The 13,634-nt window shown below is 41.3% G+C and overlaps 1 protein-coding gene across 1 annotated transcript in view; it reads right to left on the reverse strand.

The window, feature by feature from the left end:
- Positions 1-202: 202 nt before the first annotated feature.
- PRKAA2 (protein kinase AMP-activated catalytic subunit alpha 2) overlaps positions 203-13,634 on the reverse strand; it is a 65,502-nt gene continuing 52,070 nt past the window's right edge. Inside the window, exons 6-9 of the mRNA XM_044675910.1 lie at positions 11,842-12,066; positions 4,667-5,171; positions 2,253-2,379; positions 203-595 (exon numbers count right to left, since the gene is read on the reverse strand). Coding sequence (XP_044531845.1) covers positions 360-595; positions 2,253-2,379; positions 4,667-5,171; positions 11,842-12,066 — 1,093 coding nt within the window. The 3' untranslated portion in view covers positions 203-359. The remainder of the gene's footprint in view (positions 596-2,252; positions 2,380-4,666; positions 5,172-11,841; positions 12,067-13,634) is intronic.

A 13,634-nucleotide genomic window follows, 5' to 3' on the forward strand; every position in this document is an offset into this window, starting at 1 on the left:
CACCCCGATGTACCCATGTCAAAGACGACAGTGAAATAACTGATGCTGCAAAATGCCCTACATAAGGATGTTGTCCATCAGCTTATACGTGAACTGACTACCTTAAAACCACAATCGCTCTCGTTCATATTTACCTATCCAATGGATCACCTATGGGAGTTTACCATGAGCAAAAGAGATAAAATGTCAGTCTACTAAACGATCGATATGGAAATGGGTGTCCCTATAGGATACATCTTTCAGTTTGTGTTGTGTTCAGTTTGTATAAGATACCCAGAAGAGGAGATAATAATTTAAAGACACAAATTTGATTCTCATAGTGCAATAACACAAGGACAGAGACTAATGACGGGTCATCATCAACGCGCTAATGTAGTAATGAGACTGGCGCACATTTCAAAAAAATCCATGGTGTGGCTGCCGAGGCGTGGAGTTACAGAAGGCACGCTCCCTGTCAAGGAGCCAGTCAGGGATCCGGTGAGAGAATGACAGTCAGCTGCAGTGGAATCAAAACTCAGCCTTGGTCTATGTAAGCCAGCAGCAGAGCATGAACGTTGAGGTGTTGAAGAACCAGACTTCTGCTCTGTGACATCATCTGAAACGTACAAATAAACAGAAATGACCCGAGACCCTTGATTCTTAGGATCTTTTCCTGGGGATGATGTAAAAGCGAGACAGCCAGGGAATAAATTCCACCACTACTTATGACGAAGAATGCTATCCACCTCCCGAGAAAGAATGGCTATACTATCTTTCACTTCAGTTAATTTACAGTTTTATTTGGGGGTTTGGGTTTTAATAATTATTCTCTTACAACAATGACCAATAGGGAAGTATGCTTTGCATGATAATACATGTATAAACCTGATGAAATGGCTTATCATCCCCAGGAGGCAGCAGGGAAGGCAGAGAAGGAGATAATTTGGATTTTATAATTTCAGAAAATATACATTAAAAATTATTATTATATGTAATTAGAAAAATAAAATATCTTTTTTTAAAAAAAAGAAAATATACCACTCCAATTATTGGGATTTTGATAATCATCAGAATTCACATTTATCTAACAGGTCTGGAAGTGGTATGATCAATGGAAGAGCATGATCCTTCCATTTCTGCTGGAGATCATTCTAGATTTCTCCTGTCCTTTGTGGCCAGACTCCTATAAAAGGCCACCCACAATAGGTGCCTAAATCCTTCCTCTCACTTTCTTCTTAACTCACTAAAGTCTGCTTTGTGATTTTATCATTCGGCTGAACCTGATCTTTCCAAAGTTACTCATGTTCATGACAAATCTAATTTCTCAATTCTCATCCTCCTTGAACTCTGTCCAGCCTTTGATACTAATGACGCTCTCTTCTCTATAGGTTTTTGTGCCACTACTCTTTCTTGATTTTCCTTCTACATATCTGACCACTCCTTAGAGGAGAGCAGGATTTTCATTCAGGTCATTCCAACTAACAGTAGGGGGCCCCCCAAGCTCTGTCTTGGGTTCTCTGCTCTTCTTACTCTGTACTATTTCAGCTGATGATCTCATCAGCTCCCATGGTTTCAATGATCACTGCTATGCAGCTGACTCTTAGATCTTCTGCTAACCTCTAGACTAGGATCTCCAACTACTTATCAGATATCGCAAACTTGTTTTCCCTTAAACATCTTAAACTCAACATGTCCAAAACTGAACTCATCTCTAACCCTAAATCCTTCTCTCTTTCTAAGTATTACTGCAGAGGGCCTATGTCATTTACCATTCTGACTTGGCTTACAAACTCATTGTTAAATCTCTATTCCTCATTGTCTCAACTCCCATATCCAATCAAGAGTCAAATCCCATTGTTTCTACCTTTCTAAAACTTCTCAAAGATGGCTCTTTGTCTTCTCTGATACTGCCACCCTCCTATCCCTGGAAGATTACAACCCACAGATGATAGAAGTTGTTTTCAGAGTCGCCATTTAGGAATACACTTGCAGAACTGGAAAAGATCTGGAAGGTCATCTGATCCAACCACTTCGATGTATGGATAAAGAAATTATAGGCTGGAAAAATGAAGTGACTTTTCCACATGAAGTAAAGGCAATTAATTAGGGTCTGACCCCAGGTCCTCTGACTCCAAATCGCCTTCTATTTCTGCCTTTCATGTCAGCATGCCTCCTTTCTGTCAATTTATGATTTTAAAAAATTGAACTGCTGCCCCTCTATGGCTTCAGAAGCAGCTAAATCTTGTGATCTCAAGCCAGCATCAGCTCCTTACCATCAATACTTTTGAAATCCAAGAGGTAACTGCGATTGTCCACCTGGTAAAGCTGGAGGCTCATTTTCACATAATTGCCAGTTACGGGGTTCTTTCTTCTTACTCTAAGATAATATGCATTCACCACCTGCAACACATAATCTTCTTTTAGATAAAGAAAGCGTACAGAAACAGCTATGTTTCTCCTTTAATGTAAGAGAAAGTTTTGGAACAGACTGTCAATAAGAAAAAGAGATTTTTAAATATATTTTTGGTTTTGCAGAATATTTTCACATCTTGGATTCCTTTCTCCTTCCCTATTCTGCCCAAGCAGTGCCACCCTTGAGCTCCTGTCAGAAAAGGTGTTAATGTCCAACATCTATAGAATATGAATTAAATCACAAGATCATAGAATAATGCGGTATGGTGATACGATGGACAGAATTCTAAATCTGGAGTCAGGAAGATCTGAGTGGGACTGTAGGTACATCATTCAACCTCAGTTTCCTCTATGAAATGAGGAAAATAATAGCACCTCACCTAGTACGGATCCAGAGATAATATTTGTAAAAATACTTTGCAAAGGGGCAACTGAGTGGCTGCTCAGTAGATAGAGAGCCAGGCCTGGAGAAAGGAAACCCTAGGTCAAATCTGGTCTCAGATACTTCCTAGCTGTGTAATTCTGGGCAAGTCACTCAACCCCAGTTGTCTAGTCCTCACCACTCTTCTGCTTTAGAAATGATATTTAATATCACTTCTAAGACAGAAGGTAAGATTGTTTTTTTCAAACTACTTTGCAAACCTTTAAAGTGTTGCATAAATGTCAGCTCTCATCATTTATTATCATTATTATGAGGGAGGAAATCTATCTTATTTTTTCAAAACACCATCATGCATCAAAGTAATGTTTCTGTTAAAAAACATAAAGCACATATCACAAATAAATGAAGTAAAAAAAATTAAAAAAGAATTACCTAATTAGCCAGGGAAAACAAACTCATTTTTAGAAAAGATTCTGAAAGAGGGTAGTTTTCCTTTTTAAATGAAACAAGGAAAGAACTCTCTACCTATCATCATTTTCGGTTTATTCAGAAAAGGACTGGAAGAAAAATTTAAGAGATCTTTGAAACACGTTCAAGGAATTCCTGATCCATATATATAAATGCATGGATGCCCCATAGTACATCAATTAGGCATATAGCAAATTTTAGATAGTTTCTTGCTTTTAATTTTTTTTTTTTTATTGAAAGAAATAGGGGGCAGCTAGGTGGCTCAGTGTATAGAGAGCCAGACTTAGAGACAGGAGGTCGTAGGTTCAAATCTGGTCTCAGATACTTTCTATCTGTGTGATCCTGGGAAAGTCACTTAATCCCCTACGCCTAGGTCTTACTGTTCTCATGTCTTAGAACCAATACATAGTATTGGGTTTTTAAAAAAAAGAAAGAAAAAATAAGGAGACTATAATTATCAGGGTAATTCCCAAAAGAAAATAGAAAGGGGCTTGCAAAAATTGTAAAATGCATTTGACAAGTATTTGAATGGAATTTGAATCAATCAAAAACTGATTTTTTTTCTTAAAGGAAAAATACATGCTAAGAGTAGACATTCTTAAAAATTAATTCTTCAGAAAATCAAAAGCACCTGAAAATCTAATCAGTTTTCTCAACCTAGAGAAAAGCATCTATATCTGAAGACAGAACCAATGGCCGAGGGGTAAAATTGTGCTATCTTCTCACTCACTGCCATAGCCAACTATCAAGTGAATCCTTTAGAGAAGAAAAAAAAGAGAAAAAATACACTATCTGTGGGGTCTCAGAATATGGGATTTCTGGAGCGCTGGCTGAAACAGCTGAACTATTTTTCTCAGGTGTTTTCAAATTGATAAGCATCCTTTGCAGGGATTCTCCACTAGAATTAGAAATATGGTCAGTTTTCCAGCATAGCACAGTTCTATGGTGATAAATGTTTCTGTTTTCATCCTGACAAAAAGAGAGGAGGAGAAGGAAGAAGAGGAAGGAGGAGAAGGAGGAGGAGGAAGAGGAGCAACAATAGATGGTACATCGTTGATAAGAAAGGGGCTATTACAATGATTTAAAGTGTATCTGGGGGGCAGTTAGTTGGTTCAGTGGATAGAAAGGCAGGCCCAGAGATGAGAGATTCAAATTAGGCCTCAAGACACTTCCCAGCTGTGTGACCCTGGGCAAGTCACTTAACCCCCACTGCCTAGCCCTTCCCTGTCTTCTGCCTTGGAATCAATACACAGGATTGATTCTAAGACAGGAGGTAAAAAAGAAAAGAAAAAGTGCATCTTAATTAGAAAACAGTTAAGATCCCACTAACTAGTAACTCACTGCATTGCTGGTCACTGACCTCATTACTCAGCCTCTAGGAAAATAATTCATAGAAAGGGACCACGAGCCCCCACTGGGTCCTACCTTCCACTCATAGCCTAGCTGTCTCATAGCCCGGTAGACTTCACTCATGATGTCACAGGGTTTGCTTTGGCTGCGAATCCCCAGATGCCACTTGGCTTTTTTTACAGCTAGTGATTTGGGCTTGGTTGTATTCAGAGCATCCAAGGGACACTTGGCCTTGGGACTGTCTGATATTAGAGGCGGCATCCGTTCAGGGTGTGGCTTCAGCCCAATGGGGATGTGCATGGTGCTGTCATCCATGAAGGAGCCGGTGGGCGGGCTAGAGGCCAGGTAGAACTCACTGGCTTGGTTCATGATTCTCCGGTTATCAATGATGAGGTGATAAGCCACTGCGAGCTGGTCTTGAGGGTCCCCGCTGTACAAGCTGTTCATCACTTCGGACTCCGTGCACTCAAACTTTTCACACACTTCCTTCACGGCTTCGTCATCAATGACATTTGCATCGTAGGAAGGATCTTCAGGAAATAAATAACTGGGCAAATCTTGTTTAAACCACTCGTGCTCTCTAGGAAAAATAAAAGATAATGAAAACTAAGAAAGGTGGCCTTCATGTAGGAATGGAGAATGGGGCTCAGAGACGAGAATACCTGGGTCTACCTGTTTTTGTGACTCTGGGGAAGCCACTTAACCTCTTGTGCCCCCCAGTAAACTGTCTAAGGCTCTAAACTGCAGAAAAGATGCTGATCTGCACTAGTTAGGGAGTTATCTCATCTCGGAGGTGTCAATAATAATAATAATAACCAAAAAAAGTAAGCTATGTGCTTTGGAGATCCTGGTCTAATTCAGTTATTAAATGATATAGATTCATTGACATAAATTGAAATTATTCAAACAAGACTCTGTGAAGGGTCTTAAAGCACCAAAGAAAATTTTGAATCAAAAGGGAAGAACAGATTGTGTTAGTTAAAATCACTTGGAGTTCCATTTGGAAATATTGAGCCTCAAGATATGTGATGTTTGACAAACTTCCTGTGGACATGTGGGGAACTTTGAGACTACATTCCCCGTGATCCAATGGGTTTCGGTTAAATGTGAGACAACGGGAACCACCGTATAGCGCAGTTTAAATTCAGAGGGCGGGCTGGAGACGGCCTCTTTTGCTACCTGAGCGGGTTCGTGGGCGTACGAGAGAAACAAGATGGAAGGAGATAGGTGCTGGCGAGCATTCTGAACAGATTTCTTACAGGCGCGTGGTCGATTTATCTCTATCAGCATGGCTTTAATAAAAATACGAATTTCCCTTATAATAGCTGCCTTCATCATTTTTAAAAATAACAAGATCCATTAGCATCTCAACATGTACTATTTCATAATGATAGCCATCACTAAATAATGACTGAGACTGACTGGTATTCTTTGGTTTTAGGGTAAAGTCTGCTGCACAGTTATGATGGCCCACCTCCACCTCCACTGGACTTTCCTTCATCTCTCCTTGTAACAGCTCCTTCTATTTCCCTACAACTAACCTAACCTTCTTCCTTTCTTTAAAACTGCAATGTTTGCCTCCAGGCCACCTCCCACCCCCACATACACACACCTGACCATGTCCATACACACAAACGATCATACATACATACATATACAGTCATAGACACAATCTCACACATACACAGTCATGCACACAATCATATACACGCCTGCAGAACCATGACGGCTCTTCTATTTCACTGAGATCAGGGAGGCTGTATGTTCCATACATAACCTCATCAGTTCTGCTTCTCCACTCGGCCACATTTCTCACCATTTTCTACTACCTCTTCCTTCTCTCCGATGTCTGCTTCTCATTAAGCTAATGCTTCTGCCTGTGCCCTTGAATCCATCCCTTCTCCAGAATCCTGCTCCAACAAACATCTTCAATGTCCGCCACTCTTCGAGACTTCCTTCACATTCACCTCCACACTCTCTCTAGTGATCCCAACCTCCAAACTGGTCCCTGAACTCTCCTATACTAGCTTGGTGCCTACTTCTCTCTGGCCCTTCCTAGTTAAGTTTTTTTTAAAAGCTGCCTGCAAAAGGCAAGTGGGTGGCTCAGTGGATAGAGTGCCATGCCTGGAGTCAAGAGGCCCTAAGTTCAAGTGGCTTCAGACAAATGATCCTGGGAAAGTCACTTAACCCCAATGGTTTAGCTTTTAATGCTCTTTGGCCTTAGAACCAATACTTGGTACTGATCCTAAGATGGAAGGTAAGGGTCTAAAAGAAGAAGAAACAAAACCTGCCTATACTTGACACCTCTTACTTTCTTCTTACCCATTCCCATCTGCACCAATGAACTTGTGACCTTTTCTCCAAAACCTAGTCCATCCCAATGTGACCGACATCTGCCCATTCACAGCAGCCCCTGAAGTTCTTCCCTCTAATATCACCAATGTCACACTCAGTGACCTCCAATCCTAGGACTTCTTTCCAGTCCTCCCCTTGACATCCTTGTAAAACCTGACTCTTTGTCCTCTTGGCCTGGAGGAGTCAGGATGCAGTGAGAGGAAACCTGGAATTGGAGTCAAGAACACTCCTGCCTCTGACACCAGCTCTGTGTAAGCTGACAAGTCACTTCTTCTCTCTGAGTGGGCCTCAGTTTCTCCTCTGAAAAATGAGGAGGTTGACCTCAATGGCCTCAAAGCTCCCTCACCACTCAAGATTGATGATGGATGATTGTGGGATACTTTCTCTTCTGTTGCTTTCTGAGATTCCACGCTCTGCTGGTTCCCACCTCTCTAACCAAACCTAATGCCTTTTACAATGCATCCTTTTCCTCCTTTCAACCCATCCTTAATCCTTAAGGTCAGAACCTCTGTTCTCATTTCCAGTTTCTAAATATTCTGCAAGGGCCATTTAATTTTTTTACTCATTGGCATTAAATTTTGGTTTTTCTTGTGTTTTTTTTCCCCCAACTCAAATCTCAATCTGCTTTTCTGCACTAGCCCCCAAAGCAAATAGTTCTGCTCTCTGAGATCAAGCAGAACACAAGTCCAGTCTCTCTTGCCCTTGGTAACCCTTCAAACCTGCCAGGTATCTGAGAATAAAAATGATGGATGCAAGGATCCAGAGCAAGGCTGAGGGACTTATGAGAAAGAAAACTAGCCACATTCAGAGGAAGAACTGTGGGAGGAGAAACACAGAAAAAAAAAAAAAAAACAACTGCTTGAACACATGGGCTGATGGGGATATTATTGGGGATGAAGACACTAAACGATAATGCTAGCCCAACTATCAATAATATGGAATTAGGGCTTAATCAATGATACATGTAAAACCCAGTGGAATTGTGCGTTAGCTAAGGGGGGGTTAGAAGGGTTTGGGGAAGAGGGAAAGAATATGAAACATTTAAATATGGGAAAATATTCAAAATAAAAATAAAATAAATAAATAGATAGATGCTACCCCTCCAAAAAAATAAAAATAAAGATAAAAAATAAAAATGATGGAGATTGTCTTTGTAAGTACCAGGATTACAGGATATGGTAGTTGGGCTGTGATGATTCTTAGGAAGGCTCACCTAACCCCAAATCAATATGCTTCATTGTAGACTATTAAACAACCATCATAAAACAATGACTTTCTCTCACTAGTCCTGCCCTTACTTTCATATAAAAATGAGAAATTCTGCCTAGAAAGATTATATAAACCACCTTGCAAGACTGAGAACTCCACGCACCTACACCACAGACAATCTGAAAACCTCAGTCTAGGTCGAGTGAATTAATAAGCCTTTTTTTACATTAAAGAGAAGGTATTTATATGCAGTTATGACTTGCCACGTGAAGACTTTCTCCACAAAAATTATTTATGAAAATTACAAATTCAATATTGAAAACATCCTCAAATTGGCTCTATGATAAAATCAAATTGGGTTTCAAAGATACAAAACTTTGAAAAGGACTCAAATTCTATCCCTGACATTGAATTACTTTACAAAGTAATAACGAAGGGTAAAATATATTGTACTTTCATGCCATATGTTTTATCCTATTTATTATACCATGTTTACCTTCTTTTTCCTGAGGATAAAATTATTCATTTTAGAACTGTTTTTTTGACACTTTAATGGAATCATGATTTAGAAACTGTTTTGAAAAAAGACAACTCCTCTCAAACTGCCCAAGTCTGTAAAGCAGCAGGTGGAGATGTGTGAGCCTCAGGAAGTGAGCTCCTTCCTCTGCAGATGGGGCCCTTCACAAGGCCTTCTCTTGGTGGGCTCATTTCCAGAATCAATTCTAACAACATGAACCTCTTGGTTCTTTTCTTTATTGCAATCCTGAACCTAAAGGGGAGGGAAATAAATGAACAATACTCAGCTTTAGAGGATGGCTAGGGTCAGTCATAAGCAAGGAGGGCGGTTAGGCCTACTCTTAAAATGATAAAAGGGGCAGCTAGATGGAACGGTGGATTGAAAGTCAAGCTTAGGGACAGGAGGTCCTGGGTTCAAATATGGCCTCAAACACTTCCTAGCTGTGTGACCCTGGGCAAGTCACTTGACCCCCATTGCCTAGCCCTTACTATGCTTCTGCCTTGGAACTAATACACAGTATTGATGCCTAGATGGAAGGTAAGGATTTTTAAAAATGTTCTTTAAAAACCCTTCTCTTGGCCCTGCTCAAGCTCTCACCCTGTGGCTTCCCTCCCTTTCACAACTTAGTTTCTACCAAGACTAATCTACATACAGTGCTTTCCCTTTCTCGCCTCCTCCCCCTCCTCCTGCTTAACTGACTCTGTGGGTGGTAGCAACAGTGAAATTCTGACAACTGGGGAAGGGGGACAGAAGCCCAAGTCAAAAATGCTCAGAAGAGCACCTATTCCAATCTGTTCCGGACGAAGCCTCTACAGTGTCCACAGCAAAGCATCTTCCAGACTTTTAAGGAAAACTTCCAGGGATGCACAAGGAACTGCTTCCTGAGCCAATTCATTCTGCTTTGGGAGAACTTCCATAAACGCTCCCCACATTGGCCAATCTAGTCCACTGGGCCTGAGCAGAACACATCACCTGCTTCTTCTTCCTAAAGCCCTGCGATTACCTTAAGATGGGGTCATCCTCTTACTAAGGCTCCTCTTCTTCAGACTAAATGACCATTTTCCCCTTGAACTGGTCCTCGTGGGGATCACCTCAAATCTCCTCACTATCCTGGTTCCCCTTTACTTCTTTACTAAATTTTCATTCATCTACTGTTCAGTCATTGCAATCATGTTTGACTCTCTGGGAACCCATTTCTCATTTTCTTGGCGAAGGCACTGGAGTGGCTGGCCATTTTCTAGATGAGGAAACAGAGGCAAACAAACTAAGTGAATGACCAGAATTCCACTGCAAGTAAGTATCTGAGGCTATATATGAACTCACAGAGAAAAGTCTTCCTGACTCCAATCCTGGCACTTTATCCACTGAGCCACCTAACTGGCCCCCATTCATCAATGTTGTTTCTAAATTGTGACCTAGCTGAATACACTATTCCAGGTAATGTCTGGCCATGGGTGGGAGAAAAAGGGACAGAGAGAGGGAGAGAGGGAGGAGAAAGAAAAAAGGAAAGGGGAGGAGAAAAAGGAGGGGAAGGGAGAGAGTGGGGTGGGGGAGAGAGAGGGGGAGAGAGAGAGAGAGAGAGAGAGAGAGAGAGAGAGAGAGAGACAGAGACAGAGACAGAGAAAGAGAGAGAGAGAGAGAGAGAGAGAGAGAAAGAGACAGAGAGAGACAGAGACAGAGAAAGAGAGAGAGAGAAAGAGAGAGAGAGAGATAGAAAGAGAGAGAGAGAGAGAATGGGGAGGTATCTTTCCCCAAAGCTTTGTCATTGGCCTATTTCTTACTTTACCATGTGTCCCTTACAGACCCAGTCTACTTCATGGTTTTAATAATTACCTTTATTCCCAATGCTCCTCAACTTATTCTTAAAGCCCTATAATTTCCTCTGAGTTCTAGTCACCAATCTTCAATTGTCTTTTGGAAATTAGGTAGCTTAATGGATAGAGCACTAGGCCCAAAGTCTATGATCCTACAATACTTTCTCCTCCTCCTGGCACAAATCCAGTCTCAGATATTCACTAGCTGTTTGACCCTGAGCAAGTCACTAAACTGGGTGACTTAGTTTCCCCAACTGTAAAAGAGAGATAATAATAACATCTATTTCCTAGGGCTGGTGTGAGGATCAAATGAAATCATATCTATAAGATGCTTAGCATGCTACCTGGTAACTAGCAGGCTCTTTATAAACACTCATTCTCTTCCCTGCTGGTGTCATTGTTTAGTCCTTTCCCATAATGGCCCCCTCGGCCCCACCTGCCACATCCTCATTTGTCTGCTGAAATAATTCTTCTTCTCCAAGATCCAGGGCTGGTGCCATCTCATTCACAAAGTTTCTCCTGATTTTCCACCCTGTCCCCAGATGAAAGCTATCATCCTTCCACTTCTTTCTATTTCTATAGGTCTTTTTTCTGGATTTCTCCTTTATTCCCAGCACATTCTACCTTGCATCATCCTTTGAATGTCCTGCCATTCCCTCATCAGACTGGATTCTCCCCGAGTCAAGTCAATAAGCTTTTCTTAATCACCCAGTCTGTGCCAGGCCTTGTGCCAAGAGCAGAGGCTATGTTGTTGTTCATCTTTGTAAACTCGATGCCTAGCACCCAGTAGGTGTTTAATACATGTTTATTGAATTGAATACTCATTACGCTGTTCGGGCAGGCTGACGATAAATACGAAACACAAATACTCCAGCGGCTCCTTCCATCCTCTAAGGGTCAGGTGCCCTAAAATAGGCATGTGAATTTGTGTAGAGCGAGGATGAGGGCCTCGAAGTATCTCCAAATAATCTGTTTTGTAAACCAACACCTATTGCAATGATAGGCAGGAACCCAAAGCCTCGGAGAAGTGTGACATGATGAGAAGCAGGCAGCGGGGAATACCTCACCCTGGCATGTGGGCACTATAAAAAGCTCCTCTTCATCCGTTGCCAAGTCAGCAACTGCACTTTCCAAAGCCTCTCCCATATCAGACCTTTCACAGCAAGCCCACCAGGAGCTATTTAAAGGGTTTCAATTCAGCAAATATCTTTGTGTTTTAATTTCTTGAGATAAAGCTGAAATCTGAGCACTTTGCCCACCTGTATCGCTGAGATGGCAGAGACGAGAAACGTAGAAGCGTCCTCCCAACAGGGACTGAACGGAAAGGGGGCAGCTAAAAAACCAGCAATGATTACCTGATGTCTTTGATGGTTGCTCGTTTCAGGGGGTCCACTTGCAACATGTGCATGAGGAGAGTAGCAACAGAACGGTTCAGATACTCTGGGATGTAAAAAACACCTCCACGAATTTTCTTAAATAAGGTCGGGACGTGCTCGTCGTCGAAGGGCAGCGTGCCACAGAGGAGGGCGTACAGGATCACTCCGCAGCTCCAGATGTCCACCTCGGGCCCCGCGTACAACCTGAAGGAGACACGAGGGGAACCCTGAGAGTGGCGGGGCAGGCGGCACCTACGCGGCGGGCCACATCAACAAACGGGAAACAACCACCACAAATCTCAGTATTGATTGCAACCCTCCTCGCTCCATCCTCCTTGTCAACACTCTGTCCCACCAAGGAAAGCTCATCTCATTCGTTTTCTACATCAAACAGTGCTACAATGAAAAGACTTGAGGAACAAAATAACTTCTAAGCGGTGGCCTGTTTCAAAGAAAAGCTGCTACATCCAAGGAAGGTGAAAGCATGTAGACATCCTTCAGGATTCACCGTGACAGTTTTTGACAGGATAGCAGAGTGGGAAACGCTTTGTGATGAAAGACTCACTTTGACTCTTGAGGCTTATTTCAACAATAAAATGAGAATTTTCCAAAATGGACTGAACTCTGCATACTCTTTTACTCACCTAAACTACTATGAAGCCTATGCCCCAAAGAGATCAAAAAGGAGAAGAGAGATGATATAAATGTGTATATATATATATATATTTTTACAACAGCTCTTTTTTTTTAGTGACAAAGCACTAGAAAGTAAATGGGTACCCATCGATTAAGAAATAGCTGAACAAATTATGCAAATATGGATATAATGGAATGCTATTGTTTTGTAAGAAATAGTGAAATGATTGGTTTCAGAGAAACCTAGGAAGACTTGTATGAACTGATGCAGAGGGAGATCACTATATACAATAACACCACTGTAAAGACAAATAGCTTTGAAAGGTTTAAGAACTCTGATTAACACAATGATCAACCACAACTAAAGCATGCTGCCCACCTTCCAAATAGCAGAAGTGAATGACCCAAGAGGTAGGAGGAGACAAGACTACTGGACATGACTAATGTGGGATTTATTTTGCTTGACTATCCATATTTGTTACAAGGGGTTCTTTTTAAAAACAATTTCTTGGGGAGGGGATAAGAAAGAAAGAAAATATATTTTTTTTTTTGGAAATAATTTTTAAAACAATAAAGTGATAGCTCTGTCTCTAAGATTTTGCCCACCTCTAACAATCTATAATTTTGTTAAGGAAATGAAGAAGCTCACTTCTGGGGTGTAAAAAACACCTCTGTAAATTTTCTTAAATAACGTTGGGACATGCTTGTTGTCTATTATTCATTGTTCCCAGTGGCTACTAGAGCTAACTATTAAAACTACAATCAGGGAAGCTAGGTGGCTCAGTGGACAGAAGCCAGGCCTAGAGATGGAGGTGCTGGGGGTCCAAATCTAGCTTCAGACACTTCCTAGCTGTGTGACTATGCAAGTCACTCACTTAGCCCCCACTGTCTAGCCCTTACCACTCTTCTGCCTTGGAACCAATACTTAGTATTGATTCTAAGATGGAAGGTGAGGGTTTAAAAGAAAATTACAATTATTTAGGATGTGTTTTGCCTTCTTACTCAATCTGCCAGCTTTGTACCCATGAGTAGCTACTATTTTCTACTCTCAAATGATTGATTCCAACTTTCAATAAGAACTCTGCTTTTTGCCTGGAGACAGGCTTACGTAAATAATTAAAAACCACTTTTACACC

The sequence above is a fragment of the Gracilinanus agilis genome, chromosome 4, assembly GCF_016433145.1.
Source record: "Gracilinanus agilis isolate LMUSP501 chromosome 4, AgileGrace, whole genome shotgun sequence".
NCBI lineage: Eukaryota > Metazoa > Chordata > Mammalia > Didelphimorphia > Didelphidae > Gracilinanus > Gracilinanus agilis.